Source organism: Martes martes (assembly GCF_963455335.1).
Source record: "Martes martes genome assembly, chromosome: 7".
NCBI classification, from domain to species: domain Eukaryota; kingdom Metazoa; phylum Chordata; class Mammalia; order Carnivora; family Mustelidae; genus Martes; species Martes martes.
In genome coordinates, this window is record NC_137894.1 from 115549091 (window position 1) to 115576982 (window position 27892).

Sequence of the window (27892 nt, forward strand, 5' to 3'; positions counted from 1 at the left end):
ATCAGAAAAAAAGACAAGGGTGCTCATTCTCACTACTCCTACTCAACCTAGTACTGGAAGTCCTAGCCAGAGCAATTGGGCAAGAAAAATAAGTACAAGGGATCAGAAATGCAAAGGAAGAAGTGAAATTTTCTCTATTTGCAGATGACATCATGATTTTATATATGAAAAATCCTAACGACTCCACCAAAAAACTTAGATCTAATCAACAAATTCAGTCAAGTTGCAGGATACAACATTAACATACAAAAATCTGTAGCATTTCTATAGACGAACAATGAACTATTTGAAAAAGAAAAAAAAATCCGTTTATAATAGAATCAAAAACAATAAAATACTTAGGAACAATTTAGCCAAGAAGGTGAACCATCACTATACCGAAAACTGTAACCCATGATGAAAAAAGAGTAAGATACAAATAAATGTAAAGGTATCCTGTGTTCATAGATTGGAAGAATTAATATTGTTAAAGGGTCCTTAGTACCCAAAGACATCTATAGATTTAATGCAATCCCTATTAAGTTCCAATAGCATTTTTTAAAAAGTAAAAAAATAAAATAAAATTTATATGGAACCACAAAAGACCCTGAATAGCTAAAGCAATCATGAGAAAGAAGAACGAAGGAGGCATCACAATCACTTCCTGATTTTAACCTGTATTATAAAGCTATAGTAATCAAAATACTATATTGGCATAAAAAACATCATATAGACCAAAGGAACAGAACCGAGACCCCAGAAATAAACCCATGCATCTATGATCAGCTAATATTTGACAGGGAACCAAGAACACTCAATGGAGAAAAGACAGTCTCTTCAATAAATGGTGCCAAGAAAATTGGGGATTTGTAGGTAAAAGAATGAAACCAGACCCCTATCTTACACTACTCACAAAAATTAACTGAAAATGGATATCAACTTAAATATAAGACTGGAAACCATGAAAATCCTAGAAGAAAATATAGGGAAAAAAGATCCTTGACATAGGTCTTGGCAATGATTTTTTTAGATAGGACACCTAAAACACAAGCGACAAAATCAGAGGTAAACAAGATGGACTACATCAAACTTAAGGTTTCTGCACAGTGAAAAAAAAATCAACAAAATGAAAAGACAACCTACAGAATGGGAAAATATATTTGCAAACCATGGATCTGCTAAGGGATTCACACTCAAAATATAATAATGAACTCATAAAACTCAAAAGCAGAAGAACAATCCAATTAAAAAATGGGCAAAGGACATGAATAGACATTTTTCCAAAGAAGATGTAAGAATGGGGGCGCTTGGGTGGCTCGGTCCATTAAGCGTCTGCCTTAGGCTCAGGTCATGATCTCAGGATCCTAGGATCCGAGCCCTGAGGCTGGCTCCCTGCTCAGCAGGGGGTCTGCTTCTCCCTCTGCCCCTCCCTTCTCCACCCCCAACCCCCACCTGTGCATGCCCTCTTTCTCTTCCAATAAATAAATAAAATCTTAAAAAAAAGAAGACATAAGAATGGCCAATAGGTATGTGAATGGATACTCAATATCGCTAATCATTAGGGAAATGCAAATCAAAACCGCAATGACATGTTACCTCACAACTTGTCAGGAATGACCAAAAAGACAAGAGATGACAAATGACAAATGCTGGCAGGGGTGTGGAGAAAAGGGAACGCATGTGCACTGTTGGTGGGAATGTAAATTGATACAGCCACAGCAGAAAACAGTATGGAGGTTCCCCAAGAAATTAAAAATAGAACTATCACATGATAGATAAAATAGAAACTACCAGCAACTCCACTTCTGGGTATTTATCCAAAAAACCCAAAAACACTAACTCAAAAAGATACCTGCATGCCCATGTTCATAGCAACATTAATTACAATAGCCTAGCCATGGAAGCAACCTATGTGTCCCTCCAAAGATGGATGAATGGATAAATAATTTGTGGTACACATATACAGTGGAACACAGTTCGCCCACCAAAAAGACTGAAATGTCGTCATTTGCAACAACATGGATGGACCCTCAGGGGATCACGCTAAGTGAACTAAGTCAGAGAAAGACAAATACCATGTGATTTTACTTTTACACGGAATCTAAAAACAAAACACAAACAAAAAAACTCCATGCAAACTTGTAGAAATTTGGTCCCCAGAAGCAGGGGCTGCAGGGGAGGGGAAATTGGATGGAGGTGGTCAAAAGGTACAAACTTCCAGTTATAAGATAAATAAGTACTAGGTAATGTAATGTACAACATGGTGATTCTAGTTAATGCTGCATATGAAATGACAGGTGTTAACTACTTATGGTAATTATTTCACAGCATGTAAGTTAAATCATTGCAGCCTTTAACATTGCTGTAGTTCAATTTTACCTCAAACTGTAAAAAAAAAAAAAAAGTTCAAAGTCTACTATAAAGCGACGGTAATCAAAACACTGCGGTATTAGCATAAAGACATACATCTAGACCAGTGGAATGGAGAGTCCAGAGATAAACTTTTGCATAGAAGGTCAAATGATTTTTGACATAATGACAAAATGGTGCCATGACCATTCACGGGGAAAGGGCGGTCTTTCCCAAAAATGATGCAGGGAAAACTGGATGACCCACATGCAGAAAGATGAAACTGAACCCTTAACTAAGGCCACATACAAACATTAATTCAAAATGAATTAAGTACCTAAAACAATAAAACTTAGAAGATAATGTAAGACAAAACTTCATGATTTTGGATTTGGCAATGAGCTCTTGGATATGATGCCATAGGCAATTAAAGAAAAAAACAGACAAGATGAACTTCGTGAAAATTTTAAAAATTTGTATGTCAAGGGACATTATCTAGAGAGTAAAAAGGCAACCTAACCCATGGAACGATAGAAGATATCTGCAAATCACTTATCTGATAAGGGATTCATGTTCAGAATATATAGAGGACGCCTCAAATGTAACCACCACCAAAGACACTCAAAAATAGACCTTTCTCCAAACAGGAGATACGTACAAATGGCCGGTAAGTACAGGAAAAGATGGTCAATGTCACGAATCTTCGTGGAAGTGCAAATCAAAACTACATTCAGATACCATTCACACCCATTAGGATGGTTACTGTCAAAACACCAGAAAACTAGTGTTGCAGAGGGTGTGAAGAAATCAGAGCCCTTGTGCTCTACCAGTGGGAAATGGATGGTACTACCACTGTGGAAAATGGGAAGGAGGTTTCCCCTGAAACTAAAAATAGCATCACCATAGGATCCAGCAATCCGACTTCTGGGTATAAACTCAAAAGAACTGAAAGCAAGGTCTCGAAGAGGTAGTTGCACACTTGTGTTTACAGCAGCATTCTTCATAATAGCTAAAGCACAGAAGCAATACAAGTGTTTATTGATCAGTAAATGGGTAAACAAAATGTGATATATACATACGATGGGATAATACTCAGCTCTAAGAAGGAAGGAAATTCCGCAATATATTGGCATACCATGGATGAATGTGGACATTATGCTCAGGGAAATAAGCCAGTCGCAAAAAGACAAATACTGTCTGATTCCACTTATAGGAGGTACTTTGAATAGTCAAATCCTAAAGACAGAAAGTAGCATGGAGGTTGCCAGGGGCTGGGGGGCAGGGGTGGGGAGGAAGAACGGAGAGTGATGGTTTAATAGGTATAGAGTTTCAGATGTGCAAAAGGAAGAGTGATGGCGGTAAACAGCGGTGGCTGCCTAACAATTTGAATTTATTTAATTTTACTAAAACTGTACACTCAATGGTTAAGATGGTTTTAGGTTAGTTCTATTTTGACAAAAATATAAAAAATATTTTTAAATCATTAAAGTAATTTACACTTGTTATAATAAAAAATCGAATGCAGTGACACGTTAACAAATAGCTATTCCTCCCCTAGCCCCCAAATTGTACAAATAATTTCAGCTCCTTTCAGGTAACCTAGACACGCCATTAGCTTGTGCTGAGCCAGCATTTTCCAGAAAGGGAAGGGAAATTCCTTTACAGAATGAAGAACATAATTAAAATAGTTCTGTCCAGGAAGCAATGTATAAAGCAGAGATATTACTTTTATGCAGAAATGAGCAAGAAAAAAAATTTAAAATGGTGAGGTCTCAGAGTGAATGCCAAGGGGCATTCAGGCATAGTTGGAAGGACTCTGCTTAGTGGTTAGCAGGTGGCTCGTGTGTATGTTCCCTGAAGCTTATCCCCCAACCCAAAGGTGGCTTAAGGAAAACAATTCTTATTAAAATAGTGATAGGACTCAGCAAAATATCAGGAAGATAGTCATTAATATATTTATAAATTGTTTTACATGTACCACCTTGACTCCCCCAAATTATAAAGTCATATAGGGGAAAATAGCCTCATTCCAATTTTAGGGATTGAGAGACATCTAGGAAGTACTTTGTCTAGGTCGTCCAGCCCTTCAAAGCTCTTCAACCCTGTAAGCTGGGCACCTTCTAGTTTACCTGACCCCCTGCCTCCCACGGAACAAGGATGCTGAGCTAGTTCTCTCTGGGTGATGCAAGGTTGAAGCAAAGAATGACAGATACATCAATGATCATGAACCATCACAGCAGCTAAGTGACCCCCAAATCAGAAATTCCTGACCTGGCTGTGGCCCAGAGACTGCCAATATCCCCAGGGACACATTCTCTCACCACCATGAGAAATGTCTCAACACAACGATCAGAAAGCGTTCATTGGTCCAATGCGCATCTCAGTGTGAAATAATGTTTATCAAATAACTTTAGTCTCTCCAAAAGAACTGGGGTCAATGTGAAAAACACTCTGGTCTCACAGGCATTCCCTACTTTACAGGGCAAGGACTTTCTAAGCAAAGATGGATGTGGGTACCGCTTACACCTGTTTTACAAGTGATTTTACAATCAGGGCACTCAGCGAATTATTGCATTTCTGGTGCATAAGAAAACCACTATAGTAGAAATTTTAGTTCCTCCGCACTGTCCCCCTTCTTTCCCCAGTTACCTTGACTTCCAGATTTCTCTTTAGGGTCTCCTGATCTCCCCCCTTGGCTCCTGGAGGGCCACAACGTCACTTCCTCACCAGGTGGCAAGGGACAGAATTCGGCTGCAATACTACACCTCACCGGCAGATGCCGCAGCCTCAACACTTCACAGCCAACTTTCAAATTACTAACAACACAATCGGCAGCCATTTAGTGCCTGCTGTATGCCTTTTTTTTTTTTTTTTTTAAGTAGGCTCCGCGCCTAGCGTGGATTTCAACCGGTGGCTTGAGCTCATGACCTTGACATCAAGACCTGAGCTGAGATCAAGAGTCAGATGCCCAACCAACTGAGCCACCCAGGCCCCTTGCCTACTGTATACTTGAAGAGTATTACACTAGGCACTTCCGGTCAACCCCGCACCGGCTGGCTCATCTGGACAACTCGTGAGGTCAAGGTTACTTAAATCGCATGAAGTGCTTTGAACAATGAACTGAACTGTAGTGTGAAATTATTACCAGCCTGAAGTGAGGTGGCAGAGACAGGCGGGAACTTGGGTCCACCGCAGCTGTCTCAGCAAGTTGGTCTCGGCCAAGGGCTTGCTTTCCATCCAGTTGGGACCACTGTCCTTTCTTCGGTCACCCTCCACTAAGCTGCTGCTATGTCTCCAACTTGGAATCCGGGATTTGGCTCCTCTACTGCAAGGTGACGGTAGTTTTGGGGGTCAGGGTCACAGGTGGGGCGGCCCCAGGGCTGTTCTGCCACATCACTGGCTTCCTGCAGGAACATCTAGAAGGCAGGTGGCGCGGTGGGACGCAAGAGGTCGCGCTCTTACGATCTAAACTCAACACTGTTTCGTCCTTTGACCCCCGGGCTCGCGTCCCACCTGCCCGCGAGGACTACACCTCCACGTGAAGAGCGCGGGTTCCGCTCTTCTGCCACCGGCCGGGGAGGGTCCTCTGGTGGCACCTGGGGAGCTGGAGCTCCGCGCGGCCGATGGGCTGCACCTGCCCGGGGCCGGCAGTCTCGGGATCGAGCTCTGCCGCGTCCTAGCGTGCGGTGGGCCGGAGACGACTCCGGCTGACTGCTGTGCCCGAACCTCCCGCGCGCCCCCCGGGGAGGCAGAGGGGCGCCAGCGCCGGCGGGCTCCCGCCCGCACTTGGCGTCCCGGCCCGCCGCAGGCGCGCGCGCGCCGCGAGGCGCCACGTGCTGGGGCCAGAGCGCGGAGGCTGCGCTCCGCGTGGGCGCGTGGCGCGGCCCCACGTGCAGGTTGCCGGGGACGCCGCACAGAGACCCCTCCCTCCCATACACGTGCGGGCCGCGTCCCCTCCCCGCGCCCCGCGCAGCCGCGCCCGCGCCCGGGCTCCGGTCCCCGGCACCGCGAGGCGGCGCACCCGCTGCCTAGGGCCGCCGAGGGGCGGGGCTGCCGCCCGCATTGTTCCTCCCCGAGTGGCGGGCCCTCCCCTTCCCCCAGCCCCGGGCGGGGCGCGGGGCCGCCGAAGCCGCGGAACGTGGGCTCGCGCCCCGCCTTTGTCTCCCGGGTGCGATCCGCCGCAGCCCCGCGCCCGCCGCTCGCTGCCAGAGCCGCTTTGTACCGCGGCGCGGGGGACCCGGGCGTGGAGCCGGCGGGCGCAGCCTCAGCATGGACGTGACGGTCTCGGAGCTCATGGAGCTCTTCTTGCAGAGCCCGCTGGTGACCTGGGTGAGTGCGCCCAGCTCCCTGCCCCATTGTTGGTGCACCGGCTTCTTCCCCCGCTGCTTGCCGTGGATCTCCCTTCCCGGGGTCCCGGGTAGCCTCCGGGACGCGGGGGACTCAGCAAGTGCTCCCGGCGGAGGTCGGGGTCTCAGCCCTGGGGTGCGGAGGCGTTTCCAACTCCGGAGCCCGCGCACCGGGTGCGGGACCTTGCTGCGCTCTCTGCCCGGCCAGGGGTTGAGTGGGTACACCTGTTCCCGACCGGGCCTTGGGCTACGTCCCCGTAGCGGACAGGATCCGAGGAGTCACCTGGGCTCCGTCGTGGCTTGACCACTCGAGAAAAGGACCCATTCCCCGAAAATATCCTCGTGTAGTTTCTGAATCTCTGAGACTAGCAGGTGGGTGGCGGCGGGGATTGGGGTCTCCCAGTGAGAATGCATACAGGCTGGGTTCGGAGCAGTCATTTCCAGTAGATTTGAGACGTGAGAAATTTATTGAAAAAGTCCCTTTTGGTTTTGTTGTTTTTGTTGTTGTTTTTCGCCCTGGGACACTGGAGAACAGCAGGGAGGAAGTTTTGTCTGTTTCCTGGCGCGGGGTGGGGGTAGAGGCTCTGGAGAAGGGTGGGCTTCTCGCCTGTAGAAGGGTGGACGGGCGGGCGGGCGGGCGTGGGTGACCCACTCTTCCCACGGGGGCCCTGCCCGCCTTGGCCCTGGAGAGCTTTGGACAGGGCGCTCCGGGGTGACTTTTCCTGCCTTTCTCTCCGCGCCCCGTACCCGGCAGGTGAAAACTTTTGGCTCCTTTGGAAGCGGCAACCAGGACAACCTGACAATGTACATGGATCTAGCTGACGGCATCTTTTTGAACCAAATCATGTTGCAAATGTAAGTTACCTCCGGGGAAGAACGGAAGAAGGAAAGAACTGTGCTTCAGAAAGTTTAAGGTTGTAGCAATGGAGCATGAAGTTCGAACAGGAGGGTTCTTTGCCAGTGGGGCCCCTGGTGTGTCTCGGTTTTAAGGTGACTTCTTTCCATTCGTGTGGATATGAAGAATTCTGGGTCGGCGGTTTGGCAGCTTGTTTGGTAAAGGCAATTTGGAATTGAATGACTGTCGTCCACATGGTGTAAATAGCACAACGGACTTCAGACTCAGATAGTTGACTGAGGTTTGAGGAAAGACGTTTAAAGAAAAAAACACCCTTTTGGGGGGCAAGGAACTGTAACAGAGTCTGGTTACAGGAAGTGTCTAGGGCGGACCCAGAGCATCCGTGTGACTATAACGTTTCACCGTAGGGTGGGATGCCTGTATTTCTGAGTTCTCTTCACGTGATTGTACCTTTTCAGGTGCCCCGTAGCAAGTGCAATTGGTTAAGGCCTTTCTCATGACTCGGATTTAAAGTTACTGTGTTAAGAGAGTCCTGGGAGTCTGAATGCTGGCGTACTGTTTGTCTTAAAGCCCTAGAGCTTAAACAGGGCCTTGGTGGAAGTTAAACTTACTAGCTTGTATGTTTGACCACATCCTTTCCTGCAGCTGAATTCTGCAGAGCCTGTCTGATTGACAGCCTGCCACAAGTAGGTGTTGGCTCCTGAGGCTGTGTTCTGTTTTTAACTCCAAGTGCAGGGAACATATTGGAAGTGACTGTTGGTATGATTCACAGGCCCTGGAAGCAAAATAAAACGTCCTCATGTTCTTTGCAGATCAGCCACTTAGGCTCACTTACTCACCTGCAACTAAGCAAGTTGTCCTACTCTAGCATGAACCCATTAGCTAATGAGAATCAGCTTTGTGGCCCCTGAGGGGGAACAATTATCTTTGGCATATTCAGAAAATGGTTTAAATAGATCTACCTAAAATAAGGTCTGCTTTGAAAATTTTCTGGGAACACTGCTTCTTTTAATAAATCAATTGGTGTCATGTTGTGGGAGAGACACTTTAGTTTTGGGTTGGTTTTTATTTTTAAAGGCACAACTAATCTTACTAATCTTGTGTTTGATTAGATCCTAAAACGACATATGTGTTATCAGCTTTGGCAGCACTTGTCTGAGAACATTGATGAAAAGGAGTTTTCCTGGGGTTGTCTAGTGGCACGTTTAATTTCTGGCAACTGCCCCTATTTTGGTGGACCCCAAAAATGAACTGGATTCCATTGGTGCAAGTGACCACTGTGTCCTTACCCAAACCCAAAACTGTTTAATTAAAAACAGCAGTATTCCCGGCCTTTTCATTCAGTTTTTACACCCAGGCGAGGGGAGAACAAAAGCCCTGGGACTGTTTCTCTTTCTTCCCTGACCTTTGGAATTCCTGAAGCATTTACTGCTTGCTTGTAAATCAGGAAAGCCTGTTGGACCATTCCTTTGAGAAATGCCGGTGCTCCTCACTCGTTCACACTTGGCCTGTGGCTAAATTCAGTTTAAGGGCGTCTCCACTTCCCTTGGCAGTTTTTACCTGTTCTCTCCTTTGTGATATGCCGAGATAATCATTCTAGGAGTGGGAACTGAGAAGTTCACAGCTCTTACGGCCTCAAGCCGGGCTTCTGGTGCCTTCTGGCCAGGGTCAGGAGCAGAGAGGAAGGGACAGCGGGAAGCTGTGTGGGTGGCTTTCAAGCTGAGGAAATCAAGGAGTGAGGAGCACCAGCAGCACACAGTTTACTGATTGTATGATCAGAATAAACCTGTTCCAGGTGATAGGCTAGAAATCAGAACACTGGTTGCTCCTGGGGGTGGGTGGGGATTGTCTGTAAAGGAGACACAGGTGAACTTCGGGGGGGGGTGTGTGGGAATGGTGATAATGTTCTGTGTGTTCGTGGAAGTACATCTTATTTTTCAGAACTCATCAAGCTGTAACTTAAGATCTATGTATTTCACCCTATGTCAAGATGATCTCAATTTAAAAAAAAGTATGCAAAAAAAAAAGTGTATTTCAGCCCTGGTGTTAACAGCTTAGGGAACACTAGGTCTGTCTCCTACTGGCCAAGTGATGCTGGGCATACCACTCAAGGATTTTGTTTTCCTCATCTGTACAATGGGAACTAAAGTGCCTCCCTTAAGAGATGGTTGGGAGGATTAAATGGGATGACATGTTAGCAATTAGCACAGTCCTTATCACTTAATAGGTACTAGTGTCAATTACAAATACGCCATCTTAATCCAGAAAGGATTGGAGGTGCCCTGTAAGAATTTTTCTAGTCTTCCTTTCTCCCACATTCTTAAACTCCTAGATTACTGCATCATTCTTAGCCTGGGCCCTCTCTTAAGGAGAACTAAAGCAAAACTGGACCCCGGGACCAGCGTCCAAGCCCTCCATCTAATGCTGTACAAAAGCCTCTGTGTTCACTTCCGCCAAATGCAGAAATGTCAGGCTAACGGGCAGGTCAGTGATAAGGCTATATTCTGCCTTATCTCCTCTGCTAGTAGCTCCAACGGGTGTTATTTGCCTATTTTGATACATTCTCCCCAAGTTGGTAGGACCTAGGAAGATTAAGAGAGCAGTATGCTAAGTGGGTATGGAGCTCAGATAAGAGGCGTGTTACCTAACACTTCAGAGCCATATGGAGGCCGGCGGGGGTCACGTGGCTGCACCTGGGCATTGTCTCTGGCAACTGAAGAAGGCTGCGGTCGTAGTCTCTTGGCCCTGGCCTACCGGTGACATCAGTGCCTGGAAGCAGGAAAGCCCTGTGGGCTCAGCTTTCAGGGGAGGCCCAGGTGGAGGAGAATTCCCAGTGAAAGGCATTGAATGGCATGGACCAAGATTCATGGGAGAACGTGCTGAATCGTTCCTCTGTAAATGCAGTCTTTCTGGGTAATCTGCTGGTACCCAAGGGAAAACCAGATTGCTCATTCACTTTGGACACATTTCTCACTGTCTTGTAGAAAGATATTTAAGCCCTTGGGCTCTGAAAGCACTGGATGGACAATTTCACATTCCCCTCTGTACCACTTCTTCTGCTCCCTTGGGCAAATTACTTAAAAATTTTAAGCCTCAACTTCCTGATCTGTAATAAGGGGATTGTATTTTATACACTTGGGAGGATTACATAAGATTTTGCATCTAGAAAATGCCCAACAAACATTCAGCATTGTTCGGAGCGAGGCCAAGGGCCCGGGGGGTGTGTGTGTGTCCCTCCACGTGCCTGAGCCAGTATGCATCTGTACTTTTGAGAATGGACACTTGATTTAAGGCAATGGCTGTTGAGTGCAAAGAACTTGGGATTGGGCCCGAGGTCAGCTTGTGCCTTTGCAAGGCTTGTAGTAAGTTCAGCATTATTTGCTTTATTCAGATTTTCCCTTGGTGCTTACTGTAAAAATCAGGATAATATATTATTCAGGGGTTGGAAACATCCTCAAGTCAAACAGTTTCCTGAATTTCTTTTTTTATTTTAAAGACTTTGTAGGCAGAGAGGCAGGCAGAGAGAGAGGAGGAAGCAGGCTCAATGAGGGGCCAATGAGGGGCTGGATGCCAGGACCCTGGAATTGTGACCTGAGCCAAAGGCAGAGGCTTTAACCCATTGAGCCACCCAGGTGCCCCTCCCCCTTCTTAAGTGATCTCTACACCCAACGTGGGACTCGAATTCACAACCCCAAGATCAAGAGTTGCACACTCCACCAACCAAACCAGCCAGGCACCCTGAGTTTCCTGTTTCTAAAAGGCATTTGTAGAATAATTTTCCCCCTACTGTGTTGCAAGAGGAGTTCTAGTCCCATTCTGCATATATAAAAGCTGAGGGCAAGTACTTGTTAGTTGAATGAGTTTGTGTTGGTGGAAAAGTGTCAGAATAAAAAAGATTTTTGTGAACTTAAGTGATTTCCTTTTTTGGCTACAGAGTATGAGACTCCTCGTGGGGGCTTTGAGTCCTTAAAAATTATATCAAAAATTTTCATTGGGTGTATGATAGTAGAAGAGACAGATGAGCCAAATAAAATTGTCCATGATTTTACCATGTAGAGGTAGCAATGCTTTTATTCTGCTGTCTTCAGATGTCTATAGTATGTAGATATATGCTCCTTAAGGTATTTTATGCAGACATGGGTTCATGCTGTTGTCTTTCAGCATCCCTGTTTTTCAACCCATGATACATTGTGGACATGGATATCTCTATGTCAATAGATCTTTTTTTTTTTTTTTTTTAAGATTTATTTATTTATTTATTTATTTGACAGAGATCACAAGTAGGCAGAGAGGCAGGCAGAGAGAGAGGAGGATGCAGGCTCCCTGGTGAGCAGAGAGCCCAATGCGGGGCTCGATCCCAGGACCCTGGGATCATGACCTGAGCCAAAGGGAGAGGCTTAACCCACTGAGCCACTCAGGTGCCCCAATAGAGCATTCCTTGATTCATTTTTAAATTTTGGAAGCCTTTGGAATAGAACTAAAATTTGCAGGCTGGCTTTCCCAAGGGAGGGGGCAACGTTACCATAATGTAAATCCTCTGTCTTTAAAATTCTAGGTCCAGTTGATTTGCTTTTTTCTAGTTTTTGTTTTTGAAAGATTGATTTATTAGAGAACGCACGTGTGCACAGGAGTGGGAGGGCAGAGGGGAAGAGAGACTCTCAAGCAGACTCCCTGCTGAATGAGGAGCTCAAGCCCATGACCTGAGCCGAAGTCAAGATGCAGACGCTCACCTGACTCAGCCACCCAGGTACCCGTCTAGTTAGGAGTTTTTATAAGGAAGTGCTGAGGGCCCCACACTCGGGACTCCAAATGTTCCTGAATTCGGACAAGTTACCAGATACTTGAACCCAGTGCCTCTCTCCTGTCCTCTGACCTCTTGATATGGGGCTCTTGGGCCTTTGCATTCTAGGGCTATCATGAAAAAAAGATCCTTGTTAGTAATGATGGCTTTTGGGGACATACAGTTGTGCAGTGGTTATGGGATGTCCTCTTCCTGGGATATAGGACCATGTATTGGTCCACGTTTGCCTGTGCAGAGCTGACCTTCTTGAGTGACCACCTAGGGCTGGAAGAATCCTGTGGTCATTTTGCTGATGAGTGCCCTGGGGCCCAGCGAACCATGGCCATGGACTGGCATCTGTGTCTCCTGCCACCTTTTTGCAGCACAGAAAGATGGGGGTTACTCCGTGCTGGGAGAGTGAGGATGAGCCTTTCTTAACCGTAGTGGACTTTTGTTTCCAGTTACTTCTTTTTTTTTTAAAGATTTTATTTATTTATTTGACAGATCACGAGTAGGCAGAGAGGCAGGCAGAGAGAGGAAGGGAAGCAGGCTCCCCGCTGAGCAGAGAGCCCGATGCGGGGCTCAATCCCAGGACCCCGAGATCACGACCCGAGCCGAAGGCAGAGGCCTCAACCCACTGAGCCACCCAGGCGCCCCTGTTTCCAGTTACTTCTTCATAACCTCTTGACCCTGAGAGCCTTCACTGAAGGATGGAGCACTAATGATCGTGATAATTAGTCGAATTATTTGTACAGTGAATGTCGAGGCTCTTTTGGAGTGTAGTTTCAGTTAGCTGACTTGGGAGAACAAAAGCAGAGCTGGGCAGAGGCTCCTCTGTTATTATCTGGGGGACCCACAGGTCCCCACCCTGGGTGTTCGATGTGCCTTTGCACACACAGGAACTGTGCACCGTGTTTTCCAACACGTGTGCGAGGCCCCCTGACTTAAAGCTGGGACTACAGAGACGAAGTGGAAAAAGCTCTGCGTGCTCTCTGGGTTCTGTTTTAAGAAGTACTTTAGTCACTTAATGAAATTTCTTCTCTCTTGAGGTATCTAAAGAGAGGACAAGTGAGCGTTTAAGATAAATTGTTTGTAATGTCAAGTATACTTCTGTAGCTAAAAATGCCTTTGTGGTTTAAATTCTGAATGCGGCCTCTATTCCTAAATTAATTTCCACTGAACTGTTAACCTTTGTTTTCTCAGTAATGAATGGCTCCAAGAGAAATGTAACGTGCAAATGGCTTGGCCAGACTCCATTACTGTGGGGACAATAAGAAACGTTGTCACATGACAGTTGAAAAGAGATTCCCTGGTTGCCCCAAGGTGCCCATGTGATTATTTTAGAGGGATACAGGCTAACTGAATAAAATCCGTGGCTATGACTGGGTGTCACAGGTAAAGGGGTTTGCGAACACACCATGCACGGTGGGGACTCCTGGTGTATATGTCAAATATTTAATGGTCGAATTCTAAACAGCTCGTATTATTAAGGAAAAAAAAACGTTGTACTTTCAGTGAGGTCTGAAATGATTTCACCTTGTGGATTTTTTTTTTACTGTTTGTCAATTTTGTGTTAATTACTGGCTTTGGAATGAGCCGCGTGGCATGGAGGTTGATCTCCCTAACTGCCCAACTCCCGTCTGGGCTCCTGTCCCTTTGGGGGAGTGATTACCGAGGAAGAGGGGCTGACATTCTGCCATCGTGCCCATCTCCCAGGGCCGGGATGACAGATGAAACCCTGAAAACAGCCCTCATTTGAATGAGACAGTGACATGGGACAGAGGGCTTTGTTAGAAGCATTGTGTGGTAAATGGGAAGGTAGATGCTAAATCCGGTCTACAGTCTACCCAGTCTGTTCTCGTCACATAAGAAACATTTTGAGAAACGTCCTGGACGTGGATGAGTGGAAATACAAATCACTTGATTGATTTCTAGTTTCATCCCAACCAGACCTGACTTTTGCCCGAGATCGGAAAATAAATGACACCATGGGGGTTTCCCACATGAATTATTTATATCTCTGCGCTTAGCATTTCTCGTAGGGTATGTGGTACACCAGGTCACATCACAGACTCCTGCTGTTGGTTTTTCAAGGTAGATTTGTGTCCCTGAAATATAAATCACAAGCACCACCGGCCCTAGACCAATCTGGTGACAGAGGTGGAGGACCCCGGTGAGATGGAACATGAATGATTTTGATTTACTAACTCAGAAAATGTACTTTTTATTCCCCGCCCCCTTTCTTGGCATTTCCTGTATTTTGGTTTGCTCTTCTTAATCTTGAAATCTATCTTGGGAGAGGTTATTGGTTTTCAGACAGTATCACTTTTGGGGTCTGCACTGACCTTTGGTGGTGGTTTATGGGTGCTGCTAGCAGTGGGAGCGGAAATAATGTTGACTCAGGGCCGGTGATGGGTTGGTGATGGGGGATGGGTGATCAGGGCGGTGATGCCCCCCCCCCCCCCAAGGTGCATGGCTTGGCAGTAATGGAATAAGGATTTGACTTGAGCCACGTTGTCATAACTGTGTAGTTAATGAGGCTGGGGGCGGCCTGGAGCTGGTTCTCGGCCGGAAACGGGGTGTGTGGCAAATGCTGGGATAAGCAGTTTCCTCTGTTCTCTTTCTTCTCCAGAGACCCCAGGCCAACTAATCAGCGCATCAACAAGCACGTCAACAACGATGTGAACCTTCGCATTCAGAACTTGACCATCTTGGTGAGAAACATTAAGACGTACTACCAGGTAAGGGCCGGGAACCTTGTTCCCCTGGAGTTTGGCTGTGTGTCTGGCGGTATCGTCACTGAAAGGTTTCCCCGCAGGAAGCCGAGAGGAAATGGTGTTCATGGTTAGGCATCTGCTTGCTCACGCTTGGTGTGTTTTCACTTGCATCCTTTTTTTTTTTTGCGTTGTGGGAAGTGTGTCAGATGCTGGATCACTTTGTCCAGTGAATATCCTTTGAGCTGTGTGCAGAGCATCGTGCTTGGTATGGCAGGACCCCAGGGATGGGCCGCGATTCACAGCTGCAGCCCCAAGCATGCTCTTGAACGGGGACCCTGACATGGTGTCACCCACAGCGAGTGAGTCTTTGTTCAGGAGTAACTGACAGGGTTGAGGGAAAGAAGAGACCGCGGAAGGGTTATGTTCGTGCCCCCAGCATGCAGACGGGAGCACTGGGGTTCATGGTGCCAAGGGGCAGGTGCTCCCTGTGTCTCAGCAGCAGATAGGTGATGGGTTGGGCAAGGGGGCCTGATGGGGAAGGGCTGTTCACCTTCGGAAGGTCAGGTGAGAATTGTTGATGTTGATGGGAAATGGATTTAAACTGTGTCTCTCAGAGCCCTGGTTTTTAAACTTCTTAGCGGTGAAACTTTACTCCCCACTGTGCATTTTTCCTGCAACCCCAGGTGAAGCCCTTGTGACTGTGATTGACTTCGGGGTCGGGGGCTCTGGTTTTCTCTGCTTGGCACCCTCCTTTCCCACTGGGGCATCTCTGTTGGTTGCCAGGACCTTAGGGAACATGGTTTGAGAACGGCTGCTCAGGAAGATATCTTTTCCAGAATTCATGCTGGGGCTTCGACGATTCCTTGAGCAGACTCTGCTTCTGGGAGCTCTTCCTAGCATCGGATTCCTGGACTGTAACTCAGTCTCTGTGCTGGGGTTTAGGGGCATCTGCAGGGTGGTGAGGTCCCTGTCAATATGAGGGAGTCCTCAGGCCACTGTGGTTCACTCTCTGTCCTCATGTAGTCATTGCTTGTTCTGAGGTCAGCTGAGACATCACACCATGTGCTGGGCCGTCTGCAGGGGGCTACGGTTGCCTCAGGAGCCTCCCTTCTGAGGACTCAGTACAAATTTGAAGACGGATGGGAGAGGGAGGGAGTGGACAGTGTCCCGGGTTTTCCGAGATGATTGTTTCTGTCGTCCTCCCACCGAGGTTGGAGTGCGTGAGAGAGGGTTACTGTGCTTGGACTCTTTCCATGCATGGCCAGTTCTGCAAGCCACCTGGGCTCCCTGCATGGACCATTGGTGGCCGGGCACTGTGGACTTCCTGAGCAGCCTCTGTGGGGCTGTGAGCCCCATCCTTTTAGGTTCCAGATAGATGGCAGCTGTGCTGGGATGGGGGGCCTGGGCGAGCTGGATCTATGGGGCTGAATGGGTTTGTTTTCCTCTGAGGGGTGCCACAGTCAGACCCAGGCATGCTGTAGACAGGTGGGAAATACTTAGGGAGTGTTTTCCTGGGGATGGCCATGGGCAGGGGATTCTGAGCAAAGACAGTGGGGCTGCCCGTGACCTTGGGTCTGGGCATGGTGGGGGCTGTCTGGTGGCGGGGCTGGTGGTTCAGCATGTCTTTAGGGCTTTATCCCAATCTGTAGGCACCATTCCTGGTGAGCAGGGGCTTTTGATGCTGTGTGCTAAGTGCCAGGGGCCGTGGAGTGCAGGTAGCTTAAGACCCTTAACCCATGCTGCAGAGAGGGTGGGGAAGGCTTCTTGGAGGAGGGGGCATCTGAGTGGAGTCTTGGCAGGTGACTTGAGTTTCCATGTTTGGAGGGTCATGGGAAAGAGAGAAGGGGAGAGCATGTAGAGGTAGAGGAAGACATGGAGGCACGAGACCGGCCTGTCCTTGATCTGTCAAGGTCCGAGTTTTGCACAGTTGCTCAGATAAAGGTCTGCTTTACCCAGTTTCACATGAATCCAAACTCGGGAGGATGTGAACACGAGAGAGACAGAAACTCAGAACAACAGGCTTGCAAGGCTGGTCAGAGCCGGTGGCGGTAGCTCCACAGGTGTGTCTTGGGCCGCAGGTGCGGCTGGGGGGTGGTAACCTCTCCTCGGCGGCTGCGAGCTGTCCGTGAGCAGCATGCCACATCAGGCCCTTGCTGTGAGCTGTCGGCCACCCGGGGGCTGTCCTTGGCACTTGCTGGCCCCAGGAGTCCCTTGCTGGTGCTGAGCCGCGGCCCTGACCATCTGGATCTGGGCTGGCCAGACAGGGCTCGACACCCACTTGAGACCACGTCAGTTTGGAGTTGGGTAGCTGCTCCGTGTAGAGTTCCAGGAAAGGAGACATGTCAGGGGGAGGAAAAGATGTCCAGTCCATTCTCAGGGCCCAGAAGGACTCACAGGTGGAAATGGGGACCCTGCGTCCTTGTTCTGCTCCTATGCTGTTAACTCTTCGGGGCCGGGGTGCGTTTGCAGCCCCACCCCCAGACAAGCATTTGCTTCGAGCCGTCCCCCACCTCCTCAGTCAGTCCTGCTCCCTGGGAGGCTAGCCGGCTTCTTCCTCTCAGGACTGGCACAGGTTAGGTGTGTGGGCAGCTCTGTATATTTTTTCTTTCCAATTTATTGTAAAATGAAGTTAAGTCCTGGTCCTGCAAGTAATCGCTGTTCTTTATAAACAGCTTGGAGAACAAGTAGCAAGACGAAAAAGAACTTCCTTCCAGTTTCTGCATGAATAGTTTTTGTTTTATATGGTCGTGGTCGTCCCATATATACAATTGCATATCCTGCCTTTTTCCCTGCCACCTGACGTTCAAGTGTACACATACTTGGTTGTTATTATAAGAGGTCGTGAAAGAAAGTTTCCCAAGAGGAGTACTGCCCGAGTCCCCCTGTGAAAGTGGCCCTCCAGCTTGGGGGGGCTCGGGACGGAGCAAGGCAGATGCTGCTCCTCACTGGTGCAGGGTAGTCTGGAAGGGTGAGAGATTGCCCCCCGAGTGAGTGAGACTACTGCTTGCCCATGGCTTTTTGTTGGTAGACTCCTTGAGGTCCCAGAATCCTGCCGTGGGTCTTGTTTGCCAAGCAGCGGTTCTGCCCGCTAACTGTCCCCTTCTTTTCTGAGGCACCACAAGGCAGGGACCATTAGAAAGGAGGGGGACCTCTCTTGAGTAGCATGGGCTTATCGTACAAGGAAGCTCAAGTTTTGCCTCTGAAAACCTGTGGAGGTGATGACCCTTGACTTTTGCCTGGGGCAGACAGTAGATGATGGGTGGAAGCCAGCATGGCCGGCCTCAGTCTGACCACTGGTGTGTCAGCCAGGGTCCCAAGCTGCCTCCTTACCTGCTGCTTGGACTTCTCCGGGGCTGGGGCCTAGAACTGGCATTTTCAGAAGTTCCCCAGCTGTTGCTCTCACCATCCTTCCAGCAAGCTGGGGAATCAGTGGGCTTCTCAGAGTGTGGTCCCCAGGCCGGCAGCATCAACATCACCCGGGAACCTGTTAGAAATGTAGATTGTCAGCCCCCCCGCCCCCCACACCGGCTGTGGCTGTCCAGCAATCTGTCTTCATGTCCAGCAATCTGTCTTCACAAGCCCTCCAGGTGATTCTGCTGTGCACTCTCGTGGGAACCAAGGGTTAGAGTGTTTCTAGTGACGTCCAGAAGAGGCACCTTCGGCCAGGTCCCCCCAGGTGACTCCTCTCCGTCATGTACGATGGACAAATATCTCGTGTGTCCAGGAACAGGGAAGCAGGAAGAGAGTGCTTGGTTTAGTCGTTGCCTTTTGCAAAAGAAAAGGCTGACAGCCCGAGGTGGAGGTTCCCGCTCCAGGACGAGCCTGCACAGGCGGAGGAACATCTGCTGAGAGGCCTGGAGGAAAGGCAAGCTTAGACCGGACCTGCGTGCTGCCTCAAGCCCCCCGGCGGGCCAGCTCTGTGCCCCGCCATCATATGATGCTGATTTTATTTACTCAAAGCCAAACTCTTTTTCCTCTGAGTCCTTTTTTTTTTTTTTTTAATGTTAAATTTAGGATTTCTAGAATGATTATTTTATATTCAGATTCTTGAGGATTTACATTAAATGCACGTTCATTTGACAGTCGAGCCAGTGGGAAAGTGCATCTAGTAGAAGCAGAAGTCCTGGGTGCAGCAGGGGCTGGTGTGTGTTTATTCCTTGGGGGCTGTGCACTGTGTCCCACTGCCATGCCCTACCCTGGACACCTGCCGTCCTGCTCCTCCTCCGAACAGTTGGGGCCTGCTTGTCACGTGAATTACAGAGGCTTCTTTGGCCTTATGCCGGTGGGAAGCAGTTTGAACAGCAACCTGGATAAATTCGGGTGTGTGTTGGTCTTTGTTGTCAGGTCTATGTAGAGCTCTGTCTGGAAATTGGGACCCTCAGGTGGATGTAGGGACCCACCTGCAGAACTTAACCTGAAATGAAAAATCTACAGTTTCTTGGAGCTGTTCCCCTTACGGGTCATGTGCCAGAACCGTCTGCTTTCTTTCTCTGGGCCTGAGTTCTTGTCTGTCCAGAAGAGGATGGTCCCTCACGGGCCTCAGATTCCACAGTAACAAGATGGCCAGAGACAACCAAGAATTACAGGTCGTTTCTAGGAAGCTTTGTTTTAGGAGGTCCTTGAACTCAGCCCTTGTGAGCTTTGGTCTCTCACCATGGTCAGGAGGCCAGGACCGACCCAGAATGATGCACTTTAAGATTTTACTTATTTAGAGGCACTTGGGCGGCTCAGTCGTTTGGCATCTGCCTTGGGCTCAGGTCATGATCCCAGGGTGCTGGGATCGAGCCCCGCTTTGGGCTCTCTGCTCAGTGGGAAGCCTGCTTCTCCCTCTCCCCCTGCTTGTGTTCCCTCTCTTGCTATGTCTCTCTCTGTCAAATAAATAAAGTCTTTTTAAAAAGTTATTTATTTATTTGACAGAGAGGCCACACATGAACAGTGGGGAGAGGTAGAAAGAGAGGGAGAAGCAGGGTCCCTGCTGAGCAGGGAGTCCAACGTGGGGCTCCATCTCAGGACCCTGGGATCGTGACCTGAGCTGAAGGCAGAAGCTTCACCGACTGAGCCACCCAGCTGTCCCGAATATTGTTCTTTACCTCAGAAGAAATGGCACAATGAAGAGTCTGGGGTTGCCTTATCTTCTGTCATTTTTTTTTCTTTATTGCTTTGGAAAATTAAAGCAGTACAGACGTTTCGAATGAACACTTGTGTATCTGTTAAATATGAACACATGAATATAGTTGATAGCTGTTTGAGGCTTTTCTCCCCCTTAAATAAAATTTCTCTTATCAAAGTTCCCAGGACATTTCCAGCGTGTCCATTTATTCTTCCCTCCAGCCCTAGGAGTAAAACCCATTGTTAATTTCATGGGTATCCGGTTCACGATTTTATACTCTCATTCTCTATATATATGGGTGTGTGTGTGTGTGTGTGTTTATGTATGTTTATGTATATACATATGTTTTGTTTGGTGCCTTTAGATAAAACTTCCATACACTTGGTCTGTACCTTTTCCCCACTCCTCCTGTTTTTGAGATCTGTCCATTTTCAGTGGTGGTTGTTTTAGATAAGCATGGGCTGACTAGTTAAAATTAGAATTATCTCTAGAAATATGAGCACTCAGTTTGAGAAATGAAAGACTTGTCACAAGTAAGAATAGAAGGAAACGTACATTTGATATTGTCGGTGGGAACATGGCAAGCTCGAGTAGCTCTGTCCCATTCTTGGGGAGGGGGAGGTAGGGTTCAGTTAAAGTGAAGCCTGCATAGGTGGGTGTGACCTGCTGTCATGGATGGGGACGGTGTTCAGGGGAACATACAACAGTCCACATTGGCCATTTCTACAATACCGGTGGAATTTGCTTTGTGACAAGTACAGTGTATCACATTTGCAGGGGAGCGCTTTTGCCAATGTTTGTTTGTTTTTTAAGATTTATTTAGAGTGAAAGCACGAGCAGAGGAGGAGGGGTGTGGGGAGGGGAGAGAGAGAGAGAGAAACGCAGACCCCCAGCTCAGTGCGGAGCCCCATGCTGAATTCTGGATGTAGGGCTCGATCTCATGACCCTGAGGTCATGACCTGAACTGAGCTTAAGAGTCCGACACTTAACCCACTGAGCCATCCAGATGCCCTTCTGCTTTCGGTTTTATAGAGCAGGACCGTGAGGCTCCACAGGAGGAGAGTGGATATTCTTGATTTTGTAACTTGGACTTATAGTCTGAGGGTGTAGAAAGTAGTCTCTTGTATTAAAAAGATATGTTCTGATTGCTGATTGGGAGAGATAAAGAAAATGATGTTCACTGGTTATCTTACCTCTAAGAGATGCCATCATTAACATTTCGGTATTGATGCCTTCCCTCTCTGCATCTGTGGGCACCTGTGTTTCAAAGTGTGGATTACCTTATCTAGACCAGGTGTCGTCTTTCTTTTCATTTACTGTGCGGTGAGCGTTTTCCCACGTCATTAAATGTTCTTTCCTAGTAGGAATTTTAGCGTCTACATAGCCCTTCCATCATGTGGCTGCCATTACAGCTGATACTGAGTTACTTGTGTCTACACAGCCCTTCCATCATGTGGCTCTGCCATTATGGCTGATACTGAGTTACTCATGTCTACACGACCCTCCCATCATGTGGCTCTGCTGTTATGGCTGATACTGAGTTACTCGTGTCTACACGGCCCTCCCCTCATGTGGCTCTGCCGTTATGGCTGATACTGAGTTACTCGTGTCTCAGAATTACAACCACCACCACCGCGAACATACCTGGTACTTAACCCTTTCACCAAATGTTTTCATTTCCTTGCACTATAGGCCTGGTATGGAATTCCCGGGTCACAGGGCATGAATACTTTGAGGTTTTCTGTGTTTCTTGCCGACTTGCCCGTTCATGCCCCTCGTGTAGTATTAAGACCCGCCGTGTTCCGTGTTGCTGTTGAGTGCGTGACGACTATTTCTGGGTCTCTGCCATGCAGATGAAGGGCTGAGGTTTTTACTGTACACCTAGGCCAGTTTCCTTGCATGGGGAGTACTGTCGGAGGCTGGTTTGGAGTCTCCAGTGGGACAGCCTCCCGGCGATGGTGGCGAGGTGATGGCACAGTGGTGAGGCTGGGCGGTCTTCCAACAGAGAGGCCCCGGCATCCTGTCCCCGGGTCAGCAGTGGGAGCTCTTTTTCTGCTGTGGACTTGACCCGGGAGCTTTCCTGCTTCCCTGGAACTGGGAGCTGTCCGTGTACAGTTCAAGAGGGGACCTTCCAGACTCTGTTGGGAAGTGAGCCCTAGAGGGGCAGTGGTCTGCATGGACCCCTCCTTTCCTCTTTCCTTCATCTCACTTCCTGGCCCTCGTTGTCTCTAGGGTAGTGATGAAATGGGGGATAGGGAAGCTCTGGGAACCCAGAGTGATGGGTGTCCCTTGCCAGGGGCCGCCTGGTTCTTTCCTTTCTTGTTCTGAAGGCCGTTCTGCATGCCTGAGGTGCCCACATCTAATGGCGTGGGAGAGAGGCCGGTAAACCAGCCGCTGTAACACTTGGGTGATCACAGCCTGGGAAGGGGTGAAGTTAATAGGGAGGTTTCTCTAGCGGTGGACGACACTTGCCCTGAGTCTTGGAAGCTTGGTAGTGAACTAGACTGGCAGAAAATGAGGTCCATGGGGTGTCCTGGGAGAGGAACAGCATCTGCAAAGCTATAGAGACATAAAATAGCCTGAGGGCTGATTAAATCTCTTCAAGGTGGGTAGAGGTTGGGTGTCTTTCCCGGTGGTGATGGGTGAGGCAGGAAGACGATGAGGTTCCAGGGTGGGGTGGGGAGGGTGGGAGCAGATGTCATGCTGATGAATTCAGACTTTATCCTGGGGGACTCGAGAGTCTTTGGGAGCATTTTTATTTTTTAATTAAAAAAAAAAAGATTTTATTCATTTATTTGACAGAGCGAGAGAGCACAAGCAGGGGGAACAGTAGAGGGAGAAGCAGGCTCCCGCTGAGCAGGGAGCCTGACGCGGGGCTAGATCTCAGGGCCCCAAGATCATGACCTGAGCCAAAGGCAGATGGCTAACTATCTGTGCCAGGCACCCCCAGGAGAATTTTTAAAAGGGAAAGTTGAAAAAAGGAAATGCTGGTCCCCATATTAAAAATGGGTTGGTGTTGGGGCACCTGGGTGGCTCAGTTGGTTGGACATCTGCCTTCAGCTCGGGTCATGATCCCAGGGTCTGGGGATTGAGCCCTGCATCGGGCTCCCTGCTTGGTGGGGAGCCTGCTTCTCCTCTGCCTCTCCTTCTGCCCTCTCATGCTCTCTCTTGCTTACTCTCTCTCTCAAATGAATAAAATCTTAAAAAAAAAAAAAAAAGTGGATTAGTGTCAGGAGGGAGTGGGGAGTCAGTGCAGAGCGTGGAGGCCTGGACCAAAGCAGGGGCAGAGGAGACGAGCTCTGGGAGATACCTGTGGGGCATTGCCCACGTGGAGCCATGGACGGCAGCTTGCTCCATGTCCCACCTGGAGCGAGCATCTGAGGGGAAGGTAAATGCTTTCCCAGGCCTCGGACCTCTGAGGTCTGCAGCAGATCTCCCTGCTCTCACCAGGGCCTCGGGGTTCAGGGCCTGCCCCGTGGGGCTGAGTGGCTGTAGCTCGGTCAGCGGGAGGGGGAGCCACTGCAGGAGGGGGCAGCTCTCAGGGCCGTTGGAATTCCCCTTTTCTACACTAAACAGAGGCATTTGCTCTTGACCTGTGACCCTCCTTGTCCTACTGACTAGGGATGGAGCAACCAGGGCTAAGAATACCTGGTCACGTGCTGCATCGTCCCAGACCTTTCCAGACGCAGTTTTTGTTTCTGCCAAACAGGAGACCACGCGTCGGATGGACTTGACTTGTCTTTTCTCCTTCCTGTTTTTAGAAAAGATGCTGTCCAGACATATTGAATAGCAAGCCAGGACTTTGAGATTCAGCTTCTTGGCCCAGTCAGAAGCTTGAGGGAAGGTAATAGTGCCTCCTGTGAGCCAGGCCTTGGCCCCACGGGGAAGCAATTGCTGTCTCCATTTTACAGATTAGTAAAGTGAGGCTCATCGAGTAAGATCTAGAAAGCCCGAGAGAGCTGCAGGTTTTCTCGGTCATCGGCTGCTTGGCAAAATGTCTTTTTGAAAATCAGGCTTTCTGCATGTATCGTGCTGGGAGGTAGCGTGGGGCAGGCCGAGGCACTGTGCTGTGAAGGTGGGCAGGGCCCCTCTGGATCTGCACGGACACCCGTGCGAGGGGGTTTCCTGATCCAGGAGCCTCGCGTGGCGGGCCAGGCTGGGAGTGCTGCCTCCCGGGGGTCTCCTGCTTGGCCTCCCCCTTGTTGAAAACTAGACTTCACACCAGCCTGGAGCTGCAGAGGAAAGGACCGGATCGCTTCAGGCCCCTTCTGAAGCCAGCACTTCCAGGGTTGGGCCAGGGGTGGGACGCAGGGAGCAGCTGGCCTCAGGCTGCACCCCCAGAGCAGCAGGAAGCAGAGAAGGCTAATTGCGGAGGGTGGGGAGGGGTGAAAGGTGGGTCTGATGTAATTAGTGGACCTGGAACTTGGCCAGACTGTGGAGGCTGAAGGCGAGGGGAGAGAGAGAGAGGGAGGTACAGAGACAGGAGGTGGGGAGAATGCGTGTAGACACCCTTTTTCTGGTCTCTCTGGGCTCCCCCTCTTGACCTTGAGTCCAGACTTTGAATCACTGGGGCTTTCCCTCCTGCCCCTGAGCTGCCACGCTCTCCTTTCCTTCAAGGCCCTGTGGGCTGTCACCTGGCTCAGGCCACTGGGCACAGCACCGAGCCCACGCACCCCATACAGGGATGGCCCACTCAGACCTTGGCATCTGCAGATCCAAGCCTCGTCCTGACTCCTCTACTAACTCTGAATGGCACTTCTTTCCAGAATCCTGTTTCTGATACATGTTCTCTCACCATGGATTTACTTCTTCATACCTTTTTGTTCAAGGTTTCTCATGGTCTGTGGCCACGCCTGTAAGAATTGTCCTTTTTCCAGCCTGGCATAGAAGAGACCTGGGGGTGGAAGTTGGGGCTGGGGGGGGGGTCACCTCCCCGCATCAGGCAGGTGGTCTGAATGTGTGCTTGCAGCAAAATATTAGCCAAGCCACAACTGCGAAGCGCTCAGATGCCGAGGGCAGGCTGTGCTGCTCCTAAGGGGAAGTGAATAGGCCTCCTTTTCAGTTAGCTCCTGTTGGTCACGTTCAGAACCGGGCCGTGAGCGGTCAGGGCCATGGGAGTCCAGCACTGCCAGGGGTCATCAGAGAGGTTGAGGAAGTGCTAAGAGGTACCCATTCCTTTTGTGATGAGGAGGTGGGAAATGGATTTCTTGTTTTGAGGAGGACAAAAAAAGGAGTCTCTCCCTTGCCTTGGGTTTTGGTGTTCGGTGCCAAGCTCCGCATGTTGGATGTTACAACTGCTTTGTCAAAAGGAGTCTCCGAAGAACTTGCCCGGGCAGGCTTCGCCCCTCCGTCGGGCCTCCTGCATGGCTCACCTCCAAGGCTAATAACAGTTTTTGTTGTTCAACTGTTCTTTTTGGACAGGCAGCGTTTTCCTGCAACGGCGCCGAAGCATTCAGGGCCTTGGTCCTTTCCCTTTATGATCGAATTTGAGTCATTTTTCTGGTGTTGAGGAGAAAGCCTGAGGAGGATGAGGAAGTGCGTGTCCGAAATCAGTGGGTTCACCAAGGATGAGAGAGGCCTTGAAAAGGCCCCAGCTCGGAGTGTGTGGGTGATATTTTGAAGGGAGGGGAGGGTTTCAGAAGGGCTGCCGAGTACGCCCTGCGAGGGTTCCATTGACTTGGGATTAGGTTTCTCCACAGGTTAAGAGGGGAAGGGAGGTGTTCTAAATACAGGACCACGCTGTGAGGGAGGAAAGGGGGCATGTTGTGGCCAGGATGGGGGGGTGGTGCCTCCCATTGCTTCTGTCCACCCAGAAAAGAGGCAGAACTGAAGAACAACAAGCCCTTCTTTACTCGGGGTCTCAGAACCGCAATCCAGGGAGCACAGGTCCCAGAGTAACCAGAAAAGTCTCCCACCGGTGTGGGAAAAGCAAGAGTTTTTTTTTATGAGAAAGGAAGGTGAATTACATGATGTACCTAGGGAAGGGGGGGGAACCCAACGGCTAATTGGGGGCTGACTGGCTGGGTTGCTTCTGATTACTTTCTCATTGATTATTTTATTGATGCCAGCCAACAGAACTGTCCCGGGTATGTACGTATTAACCTTCCTGTCCTCCTGCGATACGACTGTCCGTTGTTCTGGTGAAATGTTATGAGCAATTGCCTGCTAAACTCTTGCCACTTCTGGCCCAGGTCAAGAGTTCATCCCTTGGAAAGGAAGACGGAGCTGGAAAATGGGATGTCTTGTTCCACACTTCCACTGACTGCCCCCCGGGGGTGGGGGCGGTGGTCCTGGTGTTGGCTGTGGAGGGGGAGGAGTCAGGTTTGCTTTCCCAGCTTGGGGGAGCAGGTTAGCCACTGCCCCGAGTGGATGGGGAGGGTGGGGGGGCAGGAAGGTGAAGCAAGAGTGGGGAGAACGAGATGGAAGAGTGGGGGTGGGGGCAGAAGTAAGGGCAAGCTCGCTGCTTTGTCAGGTCTGGTCATTTAATTCTTGCGGGGGTCTAGAGACGCGTGTGTCATTGTTACTACTGTTGTGACTTAGGGTGCATCATGTAACTTCACCTGTAAAATTCAGGTGATACCGTATTGCGGTTGTTGCTGTGCTTCACCTGGAGTGATGCCAAGTTTCTGGAGGCCTTGAGTGCAGTCGGTCTGTATCCTGTAAGGGCCAAGCCCAGAGAGCCCGCAAGGAGAGCGGCGGGGGGCCTGTCTGCAGAGGCAGGAGGTAGAGGTGGGGTTTCCTGGAGCTCACCACTCGCGCTGTGACCTTGGAGAGCTTCATCTCCCAAGAGTTTTTCTTTTCTGCAACGGGATATCGATAGTGACTGCCTTAAGGATCATGACAGGGGTTGAATGAGGGCCTGGTGACCGTACTTCAAGGGTAAGACGTCCGCTGGTCGGGCAGAGTCGTGAGCCGATCTGCCTCTCCGGGCGTGCTTCACTGACATGAGTCGGGGGACTGAGGAAGGCCCTCCCCCGGGGTCTGCTGTGATATGTTTGGATCAGTCTAATAACCACGTCCATACATGCTTGACTCACCCTATGCGTTTCCCTCTTCTGTGATCTTTTTGAGCTTCCTGTGTGCTTATAGTGCCCTGAGTGTCTAGACCTGTTAGCTCACAGTTTTATCTGCTGCCAGCAGTGAACTCTCTTAAAAGCAGGCACTGCATTTTGTGTCCCAGCCCACCAGCGTGGAAACAGGTCTACCAGTAGCATGTGTTAGAGACAAGCTGCAACACAACAGGACCCATGAATCTGGAGTAAGCAATTCAGAAAATCAGTCAGTCCTGGCATTCAGGAAACTTGTTATGGTACTGGGCCTGGACCCAGGATCCTGTCTCTAGGCTAGAATGGCCCTAGAAAGTTCTCCGCCCTGTGACTCCTTTGTAGACTGAGTAATTGGAGGACAGGGCATTGCTTTATTTGTTCTGTGTCCCTTGAGTGCCTGACATATCTCGGGGACTTAGGCCTGACCATTGAGGAGGTCAGAGATGCAGTGGAGTGGCTGGGGTGGGGTAGCTGGAGCCTTTGAATCCCAGTCTTCAAGGGGTCCCCTGCTGCTTTTCACACCAACCTGTAGGCTTTTCATGTGGTGTTCCGCTTTGTTGATGGAGATGCCATATGTCAGGTATTGGGAAGGCTCAGTCCCTGGGGGATGGAAATTACATTGGTTGTTTTCAACTTTGTCTAGCCAGCTTGGCTCCCCGGAGCTTTGTAGCGTTTAGGCTTAATGACTTTAAAACTTGAAAATGAATGC

The 27892-nt window shown here is 49.2% G+C and overlaps 1 protein-coding gene across 2 annotated transcripts in view; it reads left to right on the forward strand.

The window, feature by feature from the left end:
* Nucleotides 1-6408: 6408 nt before the first annotated feature.
* Nucleotides 6409-27892, forward strand: part of CCDC88C (coiled-coil domain containing 88C) — a 126390-nt gene continuing 104906 nt past the window's right edge. For both annotated transcript variants that reach the window (XM_080809124.1, XM_080809125.1), the window contains exons 1-3: nt 6409-6657; nt 7429-7529; nt 14943-15051. In XM_080809124.1, the coding sequence (XP_080665250.1) occupies nt 6598-6657; nt 7429-7529; nt 14943-15051 (270 nt within the window). In that variant the 5' untranslated portion in view covers nt 6409-6597. The remainder of the gene's footprint in view (nt 6658-7428; nt 7530-14942; nt 15052-27892) is intronic.